At 40.7% G+C, this 26,816-nt stretch overlaps 2 protein-coding genes across 7 annotated transcripts in view; one reads left to right on the top strand and one right to left on the bottom strand.

Annotated features, from left to right (window-relative positions):
- The first annotated feature begins 1,806 nt into the window (after window positions 1–1,806).
- LOC105929696 lies at window positions 1,807–5,408 on the top strand. The gene is made up of 3 exons (XM_012867574.3): window positions 1,807–1,899; window positions 4,657–4,780; window positions 4,856–5,408. Exons 1-3 carry the CDS (start codon window positions 1,833–1,835, stop codon window positions 4,968–4,970), a joined length of 306 nt encoding a protein of 101 aa, XP_012723028.1. The 5' UTR covers window positions 1,807–1,832; the 3' UTR covers window positions 4,971–5,408.
- Window positions 5,409–5,878: 470 nt separating this feature from the next.
- Window positions 5,879–26,816, bottom strand: part of LOC105929694 (septin-7) — a 54,327-nt gene continuing 33,389 nt past the window's right edge. For 3 of the 6 annotated variants that reach the window (XM_036125066.1, XM_036125061.1, XM_036125054.1), the window contains exons 4-14: window positions 23,603–23,703; window positions 23,394–23,528; window positions 21,139–21,256; window positions 20,369–20,461; window positions 19,361–19,457; window positions 18,189–18,200; window positions 12,205–12,256; window positions 9,514–9,639; window positions 9,120–9,255; window positions 8,596–8,741; window positions 5,879–7,718 (exon numbers count right to left, since the gene is read on the bottom strand). In XM_036125066.1, coding sequence (XP_035980959.1) covers window positions 7,679–7,718; window positions 8,596–8,741; window positions 9,120–9,255; window positions 9,514–9,639; window positions 12,205–12,256; window positions 18,189–18,200; window positions 19,361–19,457; window positions 20,369–20,461; window positions 21,139–21,256; window positions 23,394–23,528; window positions 23,603–23,703 — 1,056 coding nt within the window. In that variant the 3' untranslated portion in view covers window positions 5,879–7,678. The remainder of the gene's footprint in view (window positions 7,719–8,595; window positions 8,742–9,119; window positions 9,256–9,513; window positions 9,640–12,204; window positions 12,257–18,188; window positions 18,201–19,360; window positions 19,458–20,368; window positions 20,462–21,138; window positions 21,257–23,393; window positions 23,529–23,602; window positions 23,704–26,816) is intronic. The other 3 variants (XM_012867572.3, XM_012867573.3, XM_021318969.2) reach the window with 1 other exon arrangement.

Below are 26,816 nucleotides of genomic sequence, written 5' to 3'. Positions count from 1 at the left end.
ACCTCTACGTTTTTTTAAAAGACATCTGTTTACACACAATTACTGTCCAAAGTGGCTTTCCATAGTTTCCAGGATAAAAAACACTCTTCTTTGTAAAACTAATAAGGGCGTGTGGCCCTGGTTTGCTAAGATTTATATGAATTCAGTTCAGTTCAATTCAATTTTATCTATATAGCACCAGTTCATGATACATATCATCTCAAGGCTCTTTCCAAAACCAGATTCAATCAAATCCTCCCGACAGATTGGTCAAAACTTTTCCTCTCTAAGGAAACCCAGCAGATTGCATCAAGTCTCTCCAAGCAGCATTCACTCCTCCCTGAAAGAGCGTAGAGCCACAGGGACAGTTGTCTGCATTGTTGATGGCTTTGCAGCAATCCCTCATACTGAGCATACATGAAGCGACAGTGGAGACGAAAACTCCCCTTTAACAGGGAGGAAAACCTCCAGCAGAACCAGAACCAGGCTCAGTGTGAACGGTCATCTGCCTCGACCCACTGGAGGTTAGAGAAGACAGAGCAGAGACACAGAAAGCACAGAAGCATACAGTGATCCAGGAATCCTTTCTTTGTTATATAGTAATGGTAGATGATATGCCTCCCCTGGATGATGTCACAGCTAGCAGAACACCAGACCAGGTGTACCTTCTATGAAGAGAAAAATGAAAGACAGAACAAAAAGTTAAACGTTGAAATAGCAACAAACAATGCTAAATTGGAGAGTAGTAGGAGAACTCAGCAGAGTGAACGAAATAGACCCAGATGTCCTCCAGCAGCTTAAGCCTATAGCGGCATAGTCTTAAAAGTAGACAGGTTGTCAGGGTGAATGAACAATAAAACTTGTAGAACAATATTGTTTATGTAGATATGAGCAAATGGGTGGTCTTGCACAGTGCCGTTCTTTTATACGGTATCCCAAACAAAGCATGTCAGCACAAACTCCTGATGGCAAGTGGTGAAGGCACGGTGGTGGCGGAGCAATGACATGGGCTTTTGCTTTGTAGCTACTAGATCTGAGCACGCTGCAGCCATCGAGGCGACCTCCCTATGCCAAGGCGTTCAGGAGTCGAATCTGACGGCACTTTGTCTGGCAACTGAAGCGTCGACCGAAAACAGTCGTCAGTGGAACAAAAAACGATGCTTCAGCAACAGAGGTAGGACAGAACGGCAGAAAAAAAAGAGAATCAGGGTATAAGGGTGGCCCAGTCAAAGTCCATACCTGACTGCAATGTTAGGAGAGATGTGCTGTAATCTGAAAACCTGAGGGTACCGAAACAATATTGTAAAGAAGAGAGGGCCAAAATTCCTCCAAAGCAATGTGGCAAGCTCTTAAAGAGTGTACCGTTAAACAACTGCTTTAAATGATTGGTGCTTAAGGTGGTTTAACGAGGTGTTAAATTGTAGGGTGCACTGGAGTGTACAGACAGAAACACCTTCCTCTGATTTAGGCCTGGCGGCCGCTGTAGAACATTCTCTCCGGGGTTCTTTACAATGACGTGCACAACGGATTTCCACAATCGGAGCAAAATACTCCACAGTTGCTGCTTAGTAAAGATCACAGTAAAAAAAAAAAAGCTGGATTTAACCAGACAGCTGATGGGTTTATGTATAATGGAGAAACTAAGGCAGGAAATGGTCACCACTGAATCCCCCAACATTTCTGCGGCCTGATGTCAGAGCAAAGTTCAACACTTCTAACCAGTGGCTGGAAATCTCCAAAAAAATCCCTTTAAGTTCATGAATATTCAGATTTGAGGTTTACGAAGCAAATATAGGTCAGGTTTTGGGGATAGCGCAGTTCAAACGTTTCACCTCGTCTGAAGAGAAGCCAACATGAAGACTCCTTGTGTCACCGTGGGACTCCTGCTGCTGTTCGCCGTGTGCCTCTGCGCTGCCATGCGTGAGTTTGCCTCCTCTCTGCACACAAACGACATCCAAAGGGCAATTTACCAAACCTGTACAGATTTATTCTGTTTTCTGCTCTTTTTCTTTAGTTGGTTAAAACTAATTTTAATGTAAAATTTAACCTGAGAAAGTACAGAATGCATACCTGGTAACGGCCTAAAAAGTTCAATGCCCCCTTGGCAACAACAGCTGCCATCATTATTTGCAACACCTACTGAGTCTTTTTTTATCGTTGTAGAGAAATTTTGTCCCTCTTTTGCAGGCAAAATCATACACATTGGAGGGTTTTGGGGCCCTTTACGGTCATGCAACAGCGTCTCACTCAGATTTACGTTCGGCCTTTGACTAGGCCATCCCAAAACCTTAATTTTGAGTCTTGGATTTGCTGCTGTCTCAGTGCGCTAAAGCTGGAGGCCACAAACCGACACATCACACGCTCTCCTTCAGGATTTTCTGCTTATTTGAGGAGGAATGCAGCAAATGTTGCACATGCTGGTTAAAGCGCATTGCTCTGAAACATTGACTTGTAGCAAAATTACAACATTTTGCAGATTGATTTAAGCCTGTTTACTCTTTTGTGGGTTTATCAAACAGTTTATCAGGCAACTAGATGGATGTTCTTCATATTATGTCCTATTTGCCACAGACCAGGAATCAAGGCTCGGTTTAACCTCATCAGAATGCTTTCAGAGGTTTCGCTGCCTTATGCTGAATACAAAATGCTTTGAAATTAACCTCAAAGAAAACCAAGAGGTGAGCAGCGTCTTAGTTCAAATCGGAAACCGTTGCTCAAAAGAAAACTCGTGACAAGAACGAGAATCGTAGTGAAAATATGGAATGTCGTCCGAATGTCCGGGGCTGGAGGAGCCCGGCGTTGGTCGACTCCTTGCAGCCCAGATGTGAAGCACTTCTCACAAACAGCAGTTTTACAACTAAGCGTTAATTCAGTGGTTCACAGCAAATGACATTTTGCAGTACTTGTACCCGTGATATTCTGCTTATCCGCCACGGGTCGCGGGATCAGAGGACTCCGGAGGGATGCACAAACACATCCTCCAGCTCCTCCGGGGGAAGCCCGAGGCTTTCCAAGGCCAGCCAGGAGACTTATGGTCTCCAGCGTGTCCTGGGCCGCCCTCTGGGCCTCATCTATGTGGGACATGCCTGGAAACCCTCCTAAACGAGGCATCCGGGGGGCATTCAGAACAAAGCGCCTGGGCCACCTTGGCCGACTCCTCTCGATGTGGAGGAACAGCGGCTCTACTCCGAGCCCCTGTTGGTTGGTGAAGCTCCTCATATTAGAAAAAAAGAACTAAAAGTAAGTAAAATCTTCTTGAATATAGTGTATTGGTCCTTGATTTGAGCAGGTAAAAAAGATTATTTGCCAATGGAATAAGATATTTGCACTTAAAACAGGAACAACTCAACCCCATCATCTTATTTCAAGTGCAGTCTATGTATCTGATTATCTTAATTTCTGTGTCAAATTACTCATCCCATTGGCAAATAGTCTTATTTACCTGCTTAAATCGAGGACAAATACACTGATTCAAGAAAATTTTACTTGATTCTAGTTTCCTTTCTGCAGTGCACCCTGTCTCTGAGGGAATGCTCAGCCACCCTACGGCGGACGCTCCTTTCAGCCGCTTGTATCTGAGATCTCGTTCTTTTGGTTATGACTCATATTTAACCACCACACATTAGGGAAGGTGAATCCAGAGCTTTGGCTTTTAGCTCAGCTTTCTCTTCGCTACGACGGACCGGTGCAGCGTACGCATCACTGCGGCGGCCGCACCGGTCCGTCTGTTGGTGTCCTGCTTCATTGTCCCGTCACCCATGAACTGGAGAGACTGGAACTGCCTCCCTACCTGGAGAGGGCAAGCCACCTTTTTTACAGCGCAGAAAAGTCACAACCGAGTCCGACATGCAAAAAATTGGGTTCTTACGAGAAGTTAATCCAGTTTTCCCAAAAATATTTTAGCTCCTCATACAAAAGCATCCCTGTTTTTAGCCCGTTTTAAGTGTTTAAGAGAGTAAATGTAAGAGAGTACATCTGACGCGGACCACCAGTCTTTGGTCCAGTCTGCAACCCTTACAACCCAAAGACCCATTTTCTTCCCTCAGTCCAGGTAAAAAAAATAAACAAAAAACAACATTAGAGCAGTGAATACAGTGTTACGCAAGCTTTCGAGAAAAAAAGAGAAGAAAACGTTTTCATAAACACTTACAATAGGAAAATAGTTTTTTAAAAAAGAACCATCTTATTCCTATTTTGGGTTACAAAATAATAAAAAAAAACATTTCTTTTTTTTTTTAAATAAATGCATTTCTTTCTATGGGATGATAGGATTTGTGAAAATAATGTTTAAAAAAAGCACAGTATCTAACTTTACTGACAAGATAAATAACTCCAAAAGCATATTACTGTTTCATTAGTCTTATTCTGTAGTTGAAATTAAATGCAATTATATGAAAAAGCTGCAAAACCACCTCGAAAAAAACAAAAAAAAAAAACAAACAAAAGCAAACCACAACCCAAAAAAAACAGTATTTGTCATCATATTTAGATTTTAGATCAGCTATTTTTCAGTCATCTTTAGCCAGAGTCAGTAAGAATCACTGTGGATGGTCCAAAGAGCCACAGGTAGCAGAGTCCTGGTCCAGAGGAAGATGCCATAATTGATAAAAAAACAAACATGAGTTGTTGGATGGAAGAAGTTATTTATCATTGTTTATTTTGGATCTTTTATTCCAGCACATGGACCAAATGACTTGAGGCCTGGACGGTGCTGCTTTAAGTTCTTCCCGGGCAGGATCCCAGAGGCCCACATTTTGTCCATCGCCAAAACTCACCAGAGCTGCACAAAGCGAGGATTTGTGTAAGTTTCTGTCTCAGACAAAGAGCATCCGAGCTCCTTTGTGAAGCAAACATATTAATCACAATCTTTCTGCAGGATCAACACTCCCCAGGGAGACTACTGTGTGAACCTGAAACAGCAATGGGCCATCAGAGCTTTCCTGAAGACCCCGAAGAACCAAGTGGCTCCGTCCACTTTATCTCCGGCCTAAAAATCGCTCCCCGCTTTCACAGCAGGGTCCAAAGCTCTCTGAACAAATCATCACTGAGCAAACCTCGACATCTTTCAAATATGCAAACTAACGCTTTGCAATCTTTTTTTTTTTTTTGTATTTAACCAGAATTTCTAAAGATTGAGCCAAAGCACTGATTTAGTTTCCAAGTGTTTTAAAGCCTTTTTATAACCCGAGTGCAATTTTCAGCGTTTTATCATAATTTTACAATTTATATTTGAAGAAGTTTCCTCAAAGTTTAGGCTTTCTGAAGTTTTTAAGATCGAAAACAAAATACTTGTGAGTGGTTGCAGACTTTGGGACCCCACTGTAATTTTTACGTATATTCTAAATAAGTGTTATTTTTCTTTGCACGTAGCTTACACATAAATGCATCTTACTGTGCTGTTTCTGATACATTATTAAAGTTTTATTTCACAAGAATATGACCTGAATTATTCGATACTTCACATAATTATATGAAAAAATACAAGAAAAAATAGGCATCACTTTTTAACTTGAACTGAATGAACACAAAATAAATGTGACTATTTTTCAAATTTTGCACTAAAACAGGAAAGTTTGCAATAATCTTGGGTTGGTATGGCAATTAAATTGGTTTAAAAGTAATGTATTTCTGTGATATCACATCAATGAGTTCAATTCCCTTTTTAACGCAAATAACAAAAATAAATTAACCAGGATGCATCTGTAAATCTCTAAGAAAATTTAAATCTTAATGTTTGAGATTACTGTTTTCATCAGATTTTGTCATAGAAAAAACAAAGACAATGTCCACAAAGACATTCCCACAAGAAATTAAAAATGATTCAAAACTCAGGAGCAGTTATTGTTAAAGCATAACTTTAATATTAACCATGTACAGTTAAGAGACAGAACACACGATAAAGAGAAGAAGAAACACTATTTATTTATATATATATATAAAAAAAGAAAATATTACAAAAGAAATACAGCTAAACGTATGCATTTTGGTCAGTCGTTACAGTTCTTTATGATCTCAGATTAGATGTAAAATACCTAAGGAGACAGATGTATAGAGGCATGGGCATATCCGTGGTTCTCATAGTTCTTGAAGCGGTTCTTTTCTGATATAATGCCAACAAAAACTTGAAACTAGATCTGAGCAGCCTCATGTATGCACAATGTAACTTTAATCCCTGGAAGATAAAGTTCATACTTCGTGCTGCAGGTTTGTCCCTTTTATTTTATTTTTTAAATCAGGAGATTGAAGGGAGTCTGAAACCCAAAAACAGATCCTGAGTCATTTCACAAAACAAGAAGAGATTTCAGGGACTGTTTATCTCCAGCTGTACAGACTTTTTTATTATATCATATGAAAATAAAACATTACAACTCTGAAGCAACAACAGTAGAGAATTAAACCATATGAACTTTATTATTTATTAACACAAAGGTGTTTTTTTATTTTTTTATCTGCAGAACAAAAATGAAACACTTTGGTTCAATTTGAAGAGTTCTTTAAATCGCCCTAAAAGACGGGGAAAAAATATTGACTTTCAAATATATCTTCCTGTTTTTAATTTGGCCCAAAAAATAAAATAAAAAGTGGATAATGTCAAAAAAAATAAATCTGGAGAGGAGGGTTCAGGTCACACACACCACAACATTTAACACCTGCGCTCGCTGAGGCCCGGAGAGACGCGGCACTCCACCGGAGCCGAAAACGGACCAGAGTAAAAATAAAGCAGGAGACTTAAACAGACGTTCTGGCCCCGACCCTCCAGGGGCCACAGTTGTGACCCTTCTGATTGTTTGGGGGGAAAAAAACAACAGAAAACAGGTTTTAATCTGAAATGAGTTGAGGAAAAGCAGATCAGAAATTAATCCTCCCAACGTTTCAAAATAAAGTTAGATGGGATTATTTTTCAGACGAATGTGTAATCCTTAATTTCACAGCTCTAAAAATATGACATCGTCTAAAGATATTTCGATTTAATCTGGTTAATGGGACAAAAACGTTAAGTAGCGCCGTCAGTTGGACAGACTGCACACATTTTTCAGGCTGAGAACCTTTTATTTCATTTAAACTGCATCGGTTAATTACAGAAGACGTTTTTTTAACAAGAGAGAAGAAAAATTATTATTGGGAAACTTTTTGCCAACATATGTATCAAAACCTGAATGTTTGTAGCTCCTCTTTTGTTTTTTTATGAATGAAAGATGTGGAATCCTGAGGCAGCAGGAGATCTGGTGACTACTGAGCGCCGCTGAAGGTTAAACATGTTCACTAGCTAGTCGTTCTGCAGGGGGGGCGAGGCAGCATCAGCGCGACTGGGCCAGGATCCGACGTGACCTCTGACCTCGCTGCAGAAATGGCTGCAAACACTCGCCGAGGTTTAACGCGTTTTAACTTTGCAACAGTAACGGACACGGCTGATCTATGAACAACTACATGTTTACAAATGGCTATGCGTGGTCCCTGCCACGTGTCAGCTCCGAGGAAGGCGCCCTCTTTGTCGAGAAATACAGGAAAATAGAAATCCACAAACATGCATTCGTCATGAGAACCAGGAGCGCCGCAGAGACGGGTCCGTTTGTGCGCCGTGCGACACCGAGTTGATTTCTGCCTGAATGTGCCGTCGCAGGCCCGCGCGACACGAAGACGTCGGGGGAGATGGAGAGGAAGAGGAGCTTGAAGCTGAACCGGGAGGCTGTCACTGGCTTTAAAAGATTTTCCCTTTCTTCTTGTTCTTCTCCATAGTCCTGTGAGAGAAGAGAGAAATAGTTTAATAAATTAGGTAACAAAAAAAAAAAAAAACATTATAAAGCATAGAGTTAAACCGCCCACAGATGAAGAACATGTTTATAGCACAAATAAAGAAGGCAATTAATTAATTTAATTTAAACAGAAAAAAAACTGTGGCTCTGAAAGCCCTCAGCACATGAAGGACACATAAATGTTCCTTAAACTAATAAAGAATATTATATAGCATTTACGGTTTCCATTAACCAAAGTTTGTAGGTCTAATCATTAAAATATACAGATCCGTTTCTTAAATTGCAGTTAATAGTTTATTCCTGCTATGCAGACATACGTTTCAGTTGTGGGATAAAGAAAATATCTGCTGATGTGCAGAAAACGTGTCTTACTTTATGTTTAGTCAGAATTAAACTAAAAATTTAATTTAAGGTGAAATAACAAAAAAGATAATTAGTTATTTTGGTCAATATTGAAAGAAAAAAATGCATTGGTTTCACCAGAAGAACCTTGAACTGCAACATCTGTTTCCCTTAAAAATACTTTAAAGTGTTTATCTAAACTTAGGATATTATTTCTAGCAACATAGGCCCATTCCATTCTGAACCAGAAACAAATAAAACAAAACAGTTATTTAAGTTGTTTTTGTGAGGCTCTGGAGCCTAAATCGTAACTGAATAAGTTGTTTAGATGCACAGGCCTGATGGTACGCATCTCAGTAATAGATATGACGACAGTCTGGTGTTTTATCTCATTTCCCTCAGACCTTCAGGCTGTAAGATCAGTGGTGTTTGTGTTATCCCAGTAGATCTAAATGTTGTTCTATGCATGCGTGTAAAGATGATGACCGTGAAGCTTCAGAGCTACGCGGGTGTCACTGACTTGGAGGCGTCCAGTTTCTGCTGCTCGAGGATTCGCTGCTGGGCTTCCCAGTTGGCCTTCTCGTCCTCAAACACTCGCCTCTTCTCCTCCAGCTCTTTGTACTGCGCCTCCAGGTTCCTCTTCATCTGTTCGTGGCGCCTCTCCAGCTTTGGGGTAAAAATCATGGCACAGAATCACTCTCAGACCCAAATTTATGCCGTTTCTAGACACGTTCACTGAAAGTATGAACATTTAAACTTAGGACAAAACGAGGGAAGATAATTGCTTTAGTTTCCAGTATTTTCAGATTCCTGCTATTAGACTCATTTTAATCTAATTTCCATGGTTAGTTTGTTAATTAAATATCTAGTAAAGTTACAGTTATTACATAAATTCATTTATATTATGTTTTACTGATGTAATTTGCCTGAGAGTGAAACATAATTGATCTTTATATTTGCAGCAGTTCAGGCCTATTTTTCCTTTAGGTTAGCCGCCCGATGTGAACCTGTACTGCTGGATTTCAGTATCAGCGGCGCACCAACCTCAGCCTCTGAATCCTTCAGCTTCTGTTTCTTCTCCTTAACCTTCATTTCAAAGACCTGCTCCATCTCTGCCTCCATCTTCTTCATCTTCATCACATGCTCCCTGCGCTCCTCCTCCATCTGAGCCAGAGGGCTTCTGTAGGTTTTGAGAATGAAGCAGAGATTAGAGAACAGTGCAGAGCCTCACTTTTTCACCTGGTGTTGGATTTGGTTTTCTGTCTGCTGAAACTGAACAGGATCTCTGACCCTTGCTTCTGGAATGACGTACTGGACTGACTAGATCATACATAACTTATTTTTTTGTTCTCCATAACAAGCGGGTGTTCAGTGTTTTCATATCTGCGTGGAAATCTACTTCTTTTACTTATTTTTTTCCCCAACACTGAGGTCTTACTTTGTGAGTTGTCCCTTGGTCTTTGAGGTGTCCACCCCGTTGCAGGTGACGGCAGCCAGTTTCTTACTGCGATAATTCTCGTAGTGGACGTTGTTGGTGACGTCTTTCAGATCCTGCATGTGGGTCCTGTTGAAAAGGAGAGAAAAAAGATCAACACAGACACAAATCCATCAGAATAAAAGACAAGAAATACAATTAGACACAATTAGGCAGCTTGAGGTAAAGTGCCTTGCCCAGGGGCAAACCAACAGTGTGGGAATCAAACCCAAACCTTACAGACTGCAAGACGACTACTCTACCCACAGTAGCCGGAGCTTATCCAGCAGGTTAGGACAAAGACAAAATGTCTAAATGGTGTAAAATACTTAAAACTTTGCTTTAAGGTTTGGTTTAAAGGAGCTGAGTTGCCCCCATTTAAAGGCAAAATTATTAAAATAAACGGATATTTTTCCATCTTCACAAAAATGTCAAAGTAGATTATCACAAAAAATTATTTAAGTTCTTTATCTAAACAGATGTTTTTTTTTAGGCCTGAATAGCATTAATTTTATATAAATGTTGCATAAATAAATTTAAAAATAAAATCCTGACAAATACATTTTTTTCTGGTTTGATAAACGCAAGAAAGCTGAAAACCCTAAATTTTCTTGTCTGTAAAAATATCAATGAACATCAAGCTATTTGACACAAGACATATGCGCTAAAGGATAAGCTTTTAATTATTTTAATAAGCTTTTAAATTCCTACTTTGTCTGCTGGATGGAAGCAATCCTCCATCAAAGAGCCTGCAGCACTTTCTACTGGATTCAAACCTCTGTTTCAGGTGGCCAGCCCAGGTAAAAATTGGGACGTGGCCAGACCCAGGTAAAATTGGGACGCGGCCAGGCCCAGGTAAAATTGGGACGCGGCCAGGCCCAGGTAAAAATGGGACGCGGCCAGGCCCAGGTAAAATTGGGATGCGGCCAGCCCAGGTAAAATGGGACGCGGCCAGGCCCAGGTAAAAATGGGACACGGCCAGACCAGGTAAAATTGGATCCGCTCAGGACGATAAATCCCCCTTCCCACAAGAAAAATAAACATTTTAAACAGCGCACATGGACCATTCGCCTTCACTCAGGTGTGGATCACGCAGTGACCAACATCAGCAGCCTACTTCATGCGCCTACAACTTTCAGTGTAAAGCTGCCATTTCTGAGCTTTTTCCCCCATACTGTAGGACTGACAATAATCTATAAGGTAAGGATAAAGTAGCTAGTTGCTGGGGGGCCTAATTACATAGGGTCACAGCCCCTCTGTGCCGCACACTGACAGGAGTGGTGGCTGTCTGCTGGAGAAGAATCGGCTCTATGTGCCGACAAGCTTCACAAACATGCTACTATCTCCCCGCTTCGTGCCACCGGTAGAAAGTGTGTAAAATGTAGGAATATGTCACAAAAAATGTAGGCGATTGGTGCGGTTGACTACGAAGGAAAAAACATCCGCGGACAGCCCTCGTGGCTCACATTATGCGTTTAATAGGCCCGTAGATCCGGCTGCAGGATCAAGATAAAGGGGGGCTTTCCATGTTTCTAAGCAAACATTTTATTTTCTTCAGTCCGAACAGTGATCTGTGGCAAAAATTGTTTTTATCTCAATAAAATCCTAACATCTAAAAAAAAAGTGTTGCGAATTGGGCTTCTGTTGAACACGTTGGGCTGGAAACACAGCTTTGGGCGGGTTGTTAAAATATGGGCTGCTTTTCACATCACCTGGTGAGCTTTAAAAAAGAAATAATTGGAAAATTATATCAAAATAGTTGTCATTATGTGGCAGAAGTAAAAACTTCTGCATTGTAATACAATGACGTTTGCTTGAACTAATTTTATTAGTTCATTTATTCTGAAATGTGTGGAATCTGTCGCGCTTGATATAATCAATGATTATTGGGGGGAGTGGTGGCCTAGTGGTTAGAGCACAGAGCTTCGGTCCCTGAGGTTCTCAGTTCAACTCCCACAAGCTGCCATTCTAGGTCCCTGAGCAAGACCCTTAACCCCCCAATTGCTCCCCAGGCACCGCACAGTGGCAGCCCACTGCTCCCCAATGGGAATGGGTTAAGATGTAGAAGTGAATTTCTCCATTGTGAGATCAATAAAGTAAAATTATTATTCAATTATCAATGATTAATAGTCACTATGAAGGTAATGGTGAATGTTAATAAATGCCCCACATAGGTTGAGTGGGAAGCCTTTATGTGACGTTTTCTCGCTACATCAGTGCAGTTGTGTGCTAATGGCGTGTTCTTTACTGTGTGTTCAATACTTTTATGCTTTTAACATGAACACAACAGAGGCTGTGATTTGGGCTGCATTGTTTTTATTTATTTTTTTGTTTGGTGGGTTTTACGTTGTGTTGCGCCCGTTTTACGTGTTTTTACGTTTGTGCTGTGCCCGAGTATGTGGGAGCCTAGCATAGGCAGACAAGACATGAGCTCCGGTATTGACACAGACCCAGGAAGACAAAATTCAGAGAAAACTGGAAATTGGCATCATGAAGTAAAACTGTAATGTGTGCATCTCTTTTAAAATGAACATTTTCTTGAAACACAATGCGAGAGCCATTCTGTAGCAGGTTTACCGTGACCAACATCAAGGAGAAGGATCTGCCTCATTTACAGAGGCTGTAAGAGAATATGTGCAAAACGGCGTTTCTCACCGGATCAACATGTTGCGCAGCACCGTGAAGTCGCAGTGTTCCCCGTTCTCCACTGAAACAGAGAGGAGAACACAGCAGCAGTGAGAAACAAACGTCGCTATGTTGACAAAATGATCATCTTCAGCTTATCTCAGAGGAACCAGAGGCAGAAACATGAATGTCTAACAGATCTGCAGTGGATTTCCAGTCATCTGTGATGTTTGCTCTCCTAACACACACTTAGACCAACAGATGCTCAGGTTGTTATTTACAGTAGATAGATTATGGGTTGAATAATGTTACAATAAAGTAAAGGCTTTAAAATGCAAATGGTTATAAAACTAACACAAGACAAAGAGTAGTGTTCATATAGCAGTTCTAGAGGAAGGGGTCCACATTCAACAGGGTCCGTTCGGGTGGTGCCAGTGTTTAAAGAGAATAGTACAGTAGCAGAAACACATCTACAGAAAACAAAGGGCAGAACGATCACAGACCGATCAGATAGGATGGTTTCATTTAGAGCTTTTAATCTATATCTTAAAGCATGCTGGAGTTCCTCCCACAACAACATCTGCTGTGTTTTCTATTTGATCTCATAAAAATAAAGTCTGACGGAGAATTTTATCATTGTGTGCAGATGCTTTCGTAAGAATAAGCCGAGTTAACTTCAACAAGCTTTAGTTTTAGATAAAACTCTTAAAGAGTCATCAACAGGCCCAGAGAAAAACATTTAGGAAGTCAATGAGGCCGGAGGGCGTCTATATGGGCTCTGCTGACACCTACAGGACAACCTGAAGACAAACACTGTTTGATCAGATCCTTTTAGCTTCTAGCCAGGACTTTAGCCAAATCAGACAGAACGATTCTAAACGCTTACCTAAAGGAACCAGCAATGATGACGTGTGTACAACATGCTTAACCAATTTATTTATAAAGTAATTAATGCGGTTTTAACATCTTAATTGCAGAGCAGAAGTACCCTTTGAACTTTTTTATTCCTTCTTGTTACAACAAAAAACCTGAGCATATTTTATTGGGATTTTTTTCCCCCTGATAGACCAACACAAAGTATCACATAATTGTGTAGTGAAAAGAAACATATTTTAAATTGTATTCAGACAATAATCTGAAAAGTGTGGCATGCATATGCAAAAAAATAAATAAATACAGTGCTTCCAACTGCCTTCAAGAGGTCAGCGACCACCTCTGTTCAATTTCATTTTAGTATAAATCCAGCTGTTATTTGACGTTCTCAGAGGTGTCTTAGAGAACATCATGGAACAAACGCCTAAAATGGTAAAATTATCACAACTATTAAAGACAGTCGTCCTGCTAAACAGACAGGCCGGGCAACAAAGCATTAATCAGAAGCAAACTACAGCCGCCTGGTTTCTCTGGAGAAGCTGAGGATCCACAGCCCAGTCTTTAGTCGGGAACTTTCCAAATCTCGCCTCTATGAAATATAGAAAAGAGCGTGGAGAGAAAATTAAATCAATTTCCTTTTGTATTTTGTCTAAAGACGTGTAGCGGACATGTGGAAGAGAGTGAGGTCTGGTTAAATGAGGCTAAAATTGAACTTTTTGACCTACATACATAAAGGCAGCAGGGACACTACGCCCACGGGGAAAAATCCTTTTGTTTAGCAGAGATGACGGGAAGATTGAACTAAATACACGCAGAACAGGAGGAAAATCTGTCAGAGGGTGCGTGTAACCTAAGACACTCTTAAGAAAGTTCACCTTCTACGAGTGCAAAAAGGGAACTAAAAGTAAACATTTCTTGAAATGAGTGTATTTGCCCTAAATAGGAGCAGGTAAATAAGATTACCTGCCAATGGAATGAATATTTTGACCCCTAAAATAAGATAATTAATTAGATAATTAGATACACTGTTTTTGAAATAAGGTGGAGATTTGTTGTTCCTATTTTAAGCGGAATAATTATTCCATTGCCTGCTTAAATTAAGGACAAATAGACTCATTTGAAGAAAATGTTACTTAATTTTAATTCCCTTTTTGCAGTGGAAAGGACAACAATCCTAAGCAGACCTCCAGGTATAGAAGGCCTCTTTAAATCAAAGCATATCCATGTGTTAGATTTGCCTACATCATGGGTGTCCTATATTTAAACAAGTCCCTGCTGCAACACAGCTGCCTGAAATAGCTAAATTACCTTCACAGTATGTCAGTACATTCTGCAGAGGCCTGTGGCAACAATGTGTTTGATTCTGCGTCTAAAATATGCAGCACACAGGGTCTCTAGGACTGTCTTTGGAAACCATCGGCTTTGACCTAAAACATTTTCACAGACGCTCTAGAGCCAAATTTCCACCCGTAAATGTACTAAACTGGTGGAGACATACCACAAAAAGCCTTTCAGCTGGAATTGAAGCAGTGAGTGATTCTATGAAATATTTTAACATCTAATAAATGAACTACTTTGTGCTGGTTTATCAGATCAAATCCCTTTAAATGACATTGAAGTTTGAGGTCACTACTGAAAATGAAGACGTTTTAGGGGGTATTCTGCAAAGCACCGTACATAGAAAAACCCAACATCAACACGTCATGCAACAACAACGCTGGAACCAGTTTGAACTAATCGCATAAAATGACCGACATTTGATGAGAAATTAAACTTTTATGTGCTTTTAGGGAGGTTTATGTATTCAAGCAGGAAAAGAAACGCGTCCTATCCGATCCCAGTTTTCTACTGGACTCACAAACGCAACGCCAACAGAGGTGTTGTGGGTCACAAACTGTTCACACTTCATGGTTCAGTTAGACGGTTGTGAGTTTCACTGAGACAAAGAAGACAGGGTTATAAGGTCAGACGGGATTCTGGAAAAGGACTCCAGATAAACTACTGCTCAGGCTGTGCGTGGTGGCTCTCCGTCCTCTTCGCTCGGTACGTTGCTCCTTTTAGATTTGCCTCCAACCAACTCAGCAGCACATCATCACCAGTGGAGGGAAGAAGGAGGACACCTTACCATTGATGAAACTTAAGCTGTCCTTGGCCCTGGCCTTCCAAACCAGCCACTGACCTCCTGTCTCTTCTAGAGGAGGGAGCTCTGACGAAGGGGAGGGGGTACGGTTTTTAAGTTACTGTCTGTGCCCAGCAGGGGAGGAGGGGCTAAATCTGGGTCTGGAGCTGCTGGGATAGGTACGGCTCACACTTGGCCCAGAACTGGCCAGCGTTTGGCCCAGATTCAGCCCAGATTTGGCCCGGATCAAAACACCAAAACCTGCATGTGAGCAAACTGACTGGCTTTGGAGCACGGGTCTCTGTAGAGGGGGAGCGTGGCGGTTCGGTGGGGGTGTTTTAGGAGGTTCTGTGCATGACCAGCAGGGGGCGCAAGCCTCAGTAAGGGAGGGTGGTAGGGGAGCTACGCAAGGGTTGGGGGTCAAAGGAAAAGAAAGATTTCAGCTAGGAATATAAAGCTCTTATTTATTAATAAATGACAGAAAACACCTGATTACTGGTGATGCTGCGTAGTTATTACCGCAGATGCCACTTTTTAAACAGTAACCAATCAGATTACAGTTCATGAAATTGTTTCCAGTGAATCAGGTATTTTCAGTGCTTTTATTTACTGACTGGGTTAATTTAGGTTATGACGACAAACTGCATTAGTTCAATGGAAAAGAAGGGAACACAGCTTTTTATTTGGCACATGCAGAGCTGTGTGTGTGTGTGTGTGCAGGGCATCTTTCAGCCAAGTTAAAGCTCTAACAGTCAAAGTCAGTGTATGCTAATGAGTGAAAATTTATGACAAGCCACCTGTTACCCAAATTCCTTAAATGAGCCGCTACATGCCCTGGTAGCAAACACTAACATACCCATAACTACTTATGAAACTATAAGCAATGTGTTAGAGCGTGTTGGATTCCAGTTTGTTGGTCCAGATACAGCAGGGCCATAACACCATCCTCCCTCCGCACCATCCAGCTCAGCTAACGGCGCCGCCGAGCCGAGCCGAGCTGCAGGGTGAATCGGGGCTCAGATTGAAAAGACTGACGGTGGTGTGTTCAATGCCCTGGGAGCAAAGCAGGAAACCACAACGTTAGGGTGACGCTTCTGTTGCAGATGGGGATTCAGCACCAAACAGCCTCCAGCTCTCTCCATGACTGTTCACAGCATCAGACCTGGGGATAAACTTCATCTCCGGGCAGATTTTTAAAGATGTCAAAGTCAAACACTTTGACTGACACTGTGGTGTTTCTGCTTCTATAACTTTGGCCATTATTTTATAGTCAAACAAAAAGCTATGTGCAGTCGGATGATTGAGAAGCTTCTTACATTTGAGCTCTTCTCAAACTTTACTCTGTCAGGGGCTAGAAAACTTTCACCTGGCTAGAAAAAAATAAATAAAAGTGTCTTCAGCGTAAATTTTTTCATCTGGTTCTGACTGAACTGCTCAGTGTGAAGACGCTGCAGCATTAGATCAGGGTAATCACAATAGACGGAAGCCCATAATGATACGTGAGAAATTATAATAACAGAAAAAAGTGCAGAATTAAAGTTTTAAGATCTGATGTAAAAAATAAATCATGTGAACCCTGGTAGATTTTTAGCTCTCCTTTACAAATACAACAGCTACAAAAAAAGCCTTATTATTACATATTTGAATTTTATTTTACATGCTTTCCTAATTTGTGTGCTGCTAGATGAATTGCGTCAGTATTTGCTGAAGCGGGAGACACGTCAGAGGCTTGATGAAACAATTTTAATGTGAATTGTTTTTCTCCCTTACTGTAATTTTTGTTGACATATAATCACACCAAATCAATCTTTCTCCATGTCCTCATAGGTTTAATTTGCTTAGGGAGCTGCTGCTAGCATTAACTTTGATCACTATGTGTTGAGCCACAGAAAGTATACCTGGCCCATTATCTGTGTATAGCGGTGTCTCTTCCCTAGATGGAGTTAATCACAGACCTATTACATCCTCTCACTTTGTGTCCTCTGTTTTAAAAGGAGCCATTAATTGAGATTGCTGCTATCAGCTCTGTTTATTCTCCTTGGTTTTCTTTCCCATTGAAAGTATAGCGGCTTTCTTTTCTGTCTTCTCATAGCCAATCTAGTCATGGCAGATAGCCACTCGGTTAAAAGGGGGTGGTTCCTCTCAACTGTCGCCACATACTTGCCATAATCATCTCTATGGAATCAACTGGGCTCCTGGAGACTGATCATGATTGGGATTAAATTCAAATTATAGAGTGTGTATGTACTGTACATCAAAGATATGGATGCAAGTTGCTGGGACAACCAATAAGACTGATACACTAACTAATCTGGAGCAAAATCAGGGTCACCAACCTTTTAGAAGTTGAGAGCTACTTCATTTGTACTGTGTCATATGAAGGGCTACCAGTGCTGACATTTGAACTAAAGAGTCAGAGCTCACCATCACGTTATGTAATATAAACGTGTTTTTAATGCATTTACCATTTTAAATCTATGTAACAAGTATGATTAAAAAGGAAGAGCAACTAAATAAAATTTTTATAAATTTTAGATGCAGCTCACTGGAAGCTTGTGCTAGTTTTAGAACAGGCTTGAGGGCCCCGCATGTGGTCCTTGGGGGGGCCCCATGGGCACTATGTTGGTCACCCCTGCTTTAAATGTTCAGTATTTTTATTTAAGAGCAGTGGAGTCTCATTCATCATGTTTACTAGCAGAAAGCTCTGAGTTCATCTCTATCAGGATCACATGAATGATTCCCATGTTTGAATTTGGCCTTTAAATACATTTGTACTTTTAATAAATAAAGTCCAGTTTGTTTAGTGGAGTGTTTAGGAGACTTTCAGTCTATAGCCCAAGTCTGATTCGAGCATTGGTTTGACCATCAGCCTAATGATATGACAGCGAAGCAAATGAAAAGTGAAGGGAGAGGAGGGGCGGGCAGATTCTGACGAGAGGGAGGTGGAAGTTTACTTGGAGGCAAGAGGTGTTGGGGGGGTGAAACGTGAGGGTGAAATAAAGTGAAAGATGGTTTCGTTTACCAAAAATGCCCTCTGTCAGTCATAGAATAGAGTAGACAAAGAACAAAAAGGGGAAAAAAAGAGAGAAAAGAAAGAATGAAACAGTGAAAGACTGATACATGGTCAACCACAAAGTAACAAAAAGGTATCTCACTTCATTTTCCTAAGGATATAGACACGGTACCGCCTTTCTCAAACATTAAGAAAGAAGAAAAGAACAGTTTATAGTTGGTCGATTGTGAGGATGTGTGAAATACCAGAGGACTCCGGGTCTGTTCTCCTTTTCCAGAATCCCTATCAGGATCAACTCTACCAAAACAAGTGTGTACACTGGTGCAGAGAGGGAAGGAAGGTGGGAAATCGCGCTAACCGGATAACCTCTCACTTGTCAAAACTCAACAGTTCACACATCAATCAGTGGTTTAGCTCAGGGTTTGTGCTAAACATAAAAATCACAAGTGGATCTTGGTTTAAGGTGTAGCCACAAAGGCTACCGTCTCGCTCTGGGAATTGAGATTTTTGTCGATTCCAATGAGCCTGAAAGGCTTAAACACAAATTGAGGTATTTACATCAAAGTTTTATAACACTGAGCTTTTTGCTTTTTTTTTTATAATGTGTGATTAAGTTAAAAGATATTCTGACCCAGATAAATAAAAAGCTCAGGACAGTAGGTAGAATCTGTAAAACTCGTGTGCTGGAGTAACAGAAAAAGTATTTGGAGAGAGCTTTTTTAGCGCTGCCATTCTTTCTGATATTTGTAACCAATTCCTGAAACAATCATAGGGACTCTAAATAAAGTTTTAAAGGGTTAACAGTTTAACGGCTCTACATTTTGACAAGTCAATGCATTACCCGGTAATAAACACGCTGGGTGGACACAAGGGGGCACAGAGGAAAACATGCACATTGTGCCGTTCTTTTCAGAAAAAAATCATGCTTCATCCACCCAAACAGAAAACACAGCCGGCTGGATCCTTCCCAAGCACTTCCACCTTTAAACGGCGACATGTTTGGGCTTTTTCTTGCACAGCTGCTTAGCTGACAAAGTGCAGTGAGAGTTTACGCATCCTGAATTAGAAATCTGACAAAAAGGTAAATCAGGGCTTCAGTTTCTTATCGCTTTGGTTCACTTGGCGTTCACAAAGTCAGAGCCTTTTATCTGCCTTCCAGAGGCATAGCTGAGTTGACCTACCTTCTGCCACGCCCCATGGGTACTGGCGACCTCTGACCTTCTTGCCGTTCACCTCCACAACCACATTGCTGCCAACCACAGCCAGCGGCATCTTTTCCTAAAAACAATGACAAAAAGACAAACAAAAAACCCCCCAAAAAAGATAATTACAAAATGTACAATCTAACGAGAATCTCCAGACACAGAAAGAAGACGTTTCTTATCCATCGTCACGCCCGTTTCTAGATGGGTTTCTTCATTAACAGGCCTAAGTGGGCACATCTATGAGCTTCAGTTCTAGTGGAATCTCTTGAAAAAGTAAAATGGCTGCAGCAGGCGCAACAGACAGCCTTGCAGTGCGCCTCTCTGAAGCCAGTGAAGGCTGCACATGTTGCTGCTACAGCTGCGTCTCCCTGCTCAGCAGAGAAGCCGGCGGTGGTGAAACGACATGTTCCCTGAGCCAGGGACAGGGAAAAAGTGAAAAGCTTCTGTGCACAACAACGCCCAAAGAATCCGATGTCTCACACAGCATATCTTGGTACAATAACAATGTTAAAGCACTTTTTCTTGGTACAATAACAATGTTACGGCACTTTTAGTGGCAATTTTGAAGTGCAGACAGAAGCAAACGGCCATGGACCATTTACTTTCTAATTGCAGACAAACGCATGTGCTGACAGGGCTTCTAAAGAGACCCTAGAGAAGAACCTGGAAGATCTGGTCTTACTTCATAATGTAAGCATTACTGTGCTTCCAAAATGCAGCAAAAGAAACCACCATTTCCTCCACATCTCATTTGCAACCATCCCGTCAGCCACAACTGGTCAAACAGGTGGTCAATGGTTCTTTAACCTGCCATCAAGCTATGCTTTGAGCAATAGCTCAATAATAAAAAAAAAAAAATATTTTTTTTTGCGCATTGAATTTTTTTCAAAATACACGTTGCCTGTTGGAATAAATTACATTTGGGGTGGTGGGGGACGGACAGACAGGATTATATCTGATTAAAGACAACCTGTTGGTCATTACCTTGATCTTTCTGATGAGCTTATTGTCCTCATCGTCCTCGGTGTCGGGGAACTCGTATATTTTTATTTTGTGCTCCTGTATCTCTTTCATTATCTGCAAGAGGGTGAGAAAAATCATCAATCTCAAGATATAAGATGCTACTAGAAGGTCTGAAATACAGTTAACGCTTAAAAGTGAGGCTTTTAGAAAAGGATGCAAACATTTAAAAGTCAGAATAAAGAAAATTCTGAGATTTAAGTAAAAAATTTTAGATTTTTTGGAAAAACTAAGTAGGCAAGATATGCTTGAATTTTTTCCCCTCTGACTTACAAAGCAACAGGTTGATAGGCAGCTGATCAGTTTTCTGAAGTAAAAGACTCCAGTGCAACAACTCCACCTATCTGTGAATCTGAAAAATACGCTGCTAACACCTTTTTTTAATAAAGAAAAAAAAAAGAAGATAAAAAAAATAAATAACTTTGGCTGTTTAACTGCAACAGAATAATGGTGTGAAGTCCTTCATTTTATTAAGAATGAAGCTGAAGGTTTTACTGCAGATGTTTGAAATTCAAATTTAAATTGTAAACTTAAAAGGTAACATGTTAATGACAAACACAACTAACCAATTTTATCATTTGTTTAATCTACAAAACAAAAATGACAGAAGACAACCTTTTATTCATTCTTTTTGTTCTCTGTCTTAGCTGAGATGTTTTTTTGTTGCAGCAAACACGTTTTTCAGGCACAAAATGTGCTAAATGACATTAAATACACACAAATATAACACTAACCTGCTTTTTAAACAGCTGACACTCCTCGGGGGTCAGTGTGTCTGCTTTGGCAATGAGAGGAATGACGTTGACTTTGTCATGGAGCCTCTTCATGAATTCAATATCCAGAGGCTTTAAACTGAAGAGAGGATAAAAACATAACAGGAAATGTAAGCAGGAAGTCAAAAAGAGATAATTTCTCATACAGGTGGGAAACACATCGGCCTTCATTCATCAAAGGTGCCAGAATGTGGATGCATGTTGGACTTATGGTGACATAAAGAAATTTAGCAGTGACAGGGAATTATTAATCCAAACACGACAAATTTATTTATTTATTATCAATTAACTTTGATGGTTAGGAGGGTTGATCACATATGCATGTTTATCACGTGTAAACCTGTATCAGAGTAAATATTTTGTGAGAGTAAATAATAAACTTGCCCCATGTAACAATATTATAAACAAGGAAAACAACAGAAGTCCTTTAAGGGGCAGCTGGCGCAGCTTGAGCTCAAAACTAGAACCAGCTCCACAGTCTGTCCCTGGAGTTTGAGTCTGGATATTCAGGGCCAATTAAATGCCGCCCTGCATTGCTGCATGCATCAACGAACTTTATTTGAGGTAAGCAGCGCCGTCAGACAGTGTGACTCACGGTACGAACACATTCAAATGAATATAAGCTTTCCTGCTCAGTGCGTCGCTCTGCAAAGTGGTCGCAGTGCACTAGGTCACCAGCAGAGGGCCACACAGAACAGCAAATTAGACCGAAACAAAAGAAAAGAACAAGCCAGCGCTCTGTGCCCTGCAGGGTCTTCACTACTGAATGTCAAATAAGTCTTCTGCTTAGTAGTGTCGCCTGACACAATGAACTCAGAGCTGTGTGTAGGAAGGAAAATATGTGCTCCGTTACAGCAGACAATTGTGAGAAGATAATTGAATATGATTAAATGCGCAGTAAACAGTGGAGCCTATATTGTTGCAGTTATTTCTATTTATGCAGTAAAACAATGCATGATGTCTGTGCATATACAACTCTGAAAGCGTGGTTTTATTTTGCTTGCGCGGGAACGCAGAATAACGAAAAACAGGAAAGTAAAATCATGGAAGAACATGAAGTTGGTGCCCTGCTGCTCCAGTAGTTATGGAGTTAAAGCAGCTCCAGATAAAACAGGAGTCCGTTTGTCTAAACCCAGACTTAGGGTAGACAAGATATTGATTGTCCAAGAACCTCTGTGACTTAAAACTCATAAATTAGCTTGTAAACACTTGGCAGCGATTTAAGAAACCATCGATAAAACATATTTCAGTCGGAGGAAAAAATAAAATCTGCTGATGGAACCTTTTAGTAAATACCTCCACAGCAAGAAGGGTGAGCCTGGAAACATGAGCCTGAAGCTTACCTCCAACACAAGATTTATAGGTTTTCAAATTTTACAGCTTTCTGTGAGTCGTGGATGGAGCCATAGTGTGCTTCAGATGCTAGTTGGACGAGATTTAAAAGGGAAAGGCGACCGCTTTGAAACTGCATTTTGGTAAATGCCTGTCAAGTTGCTGTAAAATTTAGAAGATATTTTTGGCTAAAGAAGCTGATTATTCACCATTTTTTCAAACGATATAACATATGAACATCTATGCATTTCTAGTTAACAGCAGGATTGGTTTTGCAAACACTCATAATTGAATTGTTCACAGCTTTGCACAAGCAGAATAATTTAATTAAACTGTAAGAGCATGGTCTACTTATTATATCTGAAGAAAATGTTGCCAGTTTAACAGACCCCTGTACCACACGCTGTGGCTGCTGCGACTGAAATATTAATGCAAGTGAGACACCTGGCAGAAGATTATATTCTACAGATTTATTCACACTCCACTGTGGCTTTAAAGACGGATTTAAGTCATCCCTAGATAGCTGAATTTGTGAATAGAGTGGCATAAATCCACAGCTACACACCCACACACACACACACACACACAGAGCTTGCAAGATGACGAAGATTTCTATCTGCGTCTGTGAGCATCTATGAATCTGCATTCTGATTGGCTGATTCAGTGATGGGGAACAGATCTGTACTGAGCATGTGCAGAACTGGGTTATGTAACCTCTGTGGGTCAAACATTGGCTGACTGTCTCATCATCTATAACAGAGGGAGATGAAAGCTTTCTGTCCATCCTTCTGTGCAGTGGCGCCCAGAGAGACGTCGTTGCCATATTTAGAGAATCGCCTCCACATAAAAGTCCATCTTCAGCCCACATTACGTGCCGTACTTACCCATGTCCAGAAGGCGCAATGAAATACAGGCAGCAGTGAACTCTGTTATCTGGCATGGATCTGCGGTTCACCCTCGACTCGGCGTTCAGGAAGTCCTCAAACTTGCTGTCGATATAATTTATGACGGGCTGCCAGCTGGTGAGACGGAGGGCATTGATCAGAGAGGAGCATTGGAACAGGGAGAACACGTGATTGCTGGCATCTCGTACCAATTGCTGTTGTCCACTGCATCTCCAAAGCCCGGCGTGTCCACGATGGTTAGAGTCAGCTGGACGCCCCCCTCCTTGATCAAAACTTTAGACTGCTCGACCTAAAACATACAAACGAACATGTGATTAACTGCTATTCTGTACTGATAATGTACCCTTCATCATCTTAAACCTTCACAATACAGTGTAGAAACAGAGAAGTCGGTCAAACTATAAACATATGGGTGATGGGTGGACAGATGAGATGAAACATGGACATAAAATCTGGCAAGGCAAGTATTTTTCCACACTAAAGGAGAATTCAAATGTCCTTAAATCAAATTCTATATTTTTTCCAGACAATGTAGGAGCTGTACTGGCATGCATATTTATTTTAAAGGGTGTGTATTATAGAAATAACAGTATTTTGGGGTTTTAGAGTCAATCAAAGGAGTTCTTTTGAGAGGTGGCAAAGTGCTTTTCTTTTAGTGCTGACTGGTCTGTGAAAAAGAAATAAAGGTGTTTTTTTTTTAATTCAACTATTCACATTTCCCACATTCCGCATTGATAAATCAATGCAATGTTTCTCCATGATGGAACATTCTTGTTTTCCTTCATTATTTCCTTTCATTAATACGAGTCAGCAGAATGCGCAGACAATTTAGTTTGGACTTTGCTCTGTTTAGACATGTGCTTCATCGCAGACATTCTGGACATGCACTCCAACAGCTGGAAATGTGAGCAAGATGAGTGGAGAAGCATTTGTCCAGAGAGCCGAGGAGAACATGATCCAAATGGTACAGTTTGGAAACTGCTGCGTTGTTTACGGACAGTTTAAGAAGGTAGAGGGCTGGCTGACGGGCAGCTTTTGCTTTAAATCAGAATCATGTGTATTCAGTTTAATCGAAATTAAAAGATTACGGAAAACGAAATGTAAGAAACTCTCTCCAACATGCAGAGGCACTTAGCATATTTTCTAAAAACTGTTTCATTCACAGACCGCCTCTCTAACACAGAACTCTGTTGGACAGTGTTTGCAGACAATTCACGTCCTCACATACATCTTTTGTCGAAGAGCTACAGAAAAAAAGAGCAACCAAGCCATGTCGAGTTCAGGACAGGGTGATCTGGCTACTCTGGGGTATCTTCTTGGTATTACTGGACCTCAATGCACTATCGATCACTTTACTCTATTAGAGCGTTTGGAAAACTGAGCTGGCCTTTCTGGTACAGCTCTCAACTAGTTTAAATCCTACTTAAAGGACAGGGACTTTTTGTGTCAGTAGGTAACTTTACATCAGAGATGTCAAAAATCACACATGGGGTTCCCCAAGGGTCCATCCTGGGTCCCCTTCTATTCAATATCTACATGCTCCCTCTAGCTCAGATAATAAAAAACAACATCAGCTACCATAACTATGCAGACGACACACAGCTCTACATCACCATGTCACCAGGTGACTATGAACCAGTTCAGGCACTGAGTAAATGCCTAGAGGAAATCAATGCATGGATGTGCCAAAATTTTCTTCAACTGAATTAAAACAAAACTGAAGTAATAATCTTTGGACCAATAGAGGAGCGATCAAAAGTTAGCACACAACTTTAGCTGCTTCAGCTAAAAACCACTGATCAAGCCCAAAATCTGGGCGTAGTGACTCAGTGGACTCAGACCTGAACCTCCAAAAGCATCTAAACATCATTACACAGTTGGCCTTCTATCACCTGAAGAACATTTCCAGGATTAAAGGACTAATGTCTCAACAGGATCTGGAAAAACTAATCCATGAATTTATTTTTAGTCGAATTTATTACTGCAATGGTGTTTTCACAGGTTTTTTCTAAAAAGTGGATCAGACAGCTGCAGCTGATCCAGAACGCTGCTGCCCGCGTCCTCACTAAGACTAAGAAAGTAGAGCACATGGACCCGGTTCTAAAGTCCTTCCACTGGCTCCCTGTATCTCAGAGAATAGACTTTAAAATACTTCTGTCAGTCTATAAATCACTGAATGGCTTATCACCTAAATACATCACAGACTTGTTATCAGGGTATCAACCCTCCAGACCACTAAGGTCTTCTGGCTCAAATCTACTCTGCAGAACCAGAACCAGACAATGATAAGTAGCATTTGGTTATTATGCTCCACTTATCTGAAACAAACTTCCAGAGGACTGTAAAAGTGCTGAAACCCCTGAGATTCTCTAAATCAAGATTATAAACTATCTGTTTAGAGTTGCCTTTGAATGATAATGTTTATTTAAATTATTGTAGTTGTTAAACGATCATTAGAGTAACTAGATTGAATTTGTAGTCTAACTAATCTTGACCTGCTGCTACCATTTCACAGCAATGTGCTTTCCTCTGTCTTTTCTTTTCTTTTGTTCTGTTCATGTACAGCACTATGATTCGTCCTGTTACTAAAATGTGCTACAAATAAACCTGCCTTGCCTTCTGCGGAGCTGTTCATTTATTTATACAGTGTCCACTGCCTGTTCAAAACAAGGTAACCACGTGGATTTAACAAAGGAAAGAGGCAAGAGCCTCCCGTTAGATAATTACTGCATGGATGATCGTTTCAGTGGGCAACAGGTTATCTATCTCCATCTCATGCTCACACATGGATTGGCCACCCAAGTGTACAAACTTTAACCCCTCTGATAATCTGGAGAAGAATCTGCACTGTGGTCTGAATCACATCATCTCTTTGAGATCTTGCTTAAAAATAAACGCAATGGATGGAAATAAATGCAACATTTCAGGGTCTTGTTGCCTCGAGGCCACTGTGTAATCAAAGCTAAAGGCGGTCCAATTAAGTGTTACTTGGGATTTGCAGGATATATCCAGAACCCTTTCCAGAGGAAAAAATGATGGGCGACGGCTGATCTTTGAAGGCATTTTTACAGCACATAAATCTTAATTAGATCTGACTAAAAAGGAGACGACTACATTAACTGCTCTGCACTGCTGACCTTAGAGTCCAACGGTAAAAGCTACTGCAACTAACATTATTATCCCACAATACACTCAAAAAAGTAAAAAGAGACTTGAGTATGCCAGCGTTAAGAAACCATTTGATTCTTGCAAGTGACTTTAGGTTATAATAGAAAATAACTCTTTCAGCCACACAGATAAGTTGTTGTTTTTGCTCCACTGCATACTTTCACAGGCCCATCTGGTTATTTTCAGATCACCCTTTAAACTTGAACTACGGCCCTTTAACTCCAACACAAACAT

Source organism: Fundulus heteroclitus, chromosome 2 (assembly GCF_011125445.2).
Source record: "Fundulus heteroclitus isolate FHET01 chromosome 2, MU-UCD_Fhet_4.1, whole genome shotgun sequence".
Lineage (NCBI taxonomy): Eukaryota > Metazoa > Chordata > Actinopteri > Cyprinodontiformes > Fundulidae > Fundulus > Fundulus heteroclitus.
This window is presented reverse-complemented; position numbering and strand designations above follow the sequence as displayed.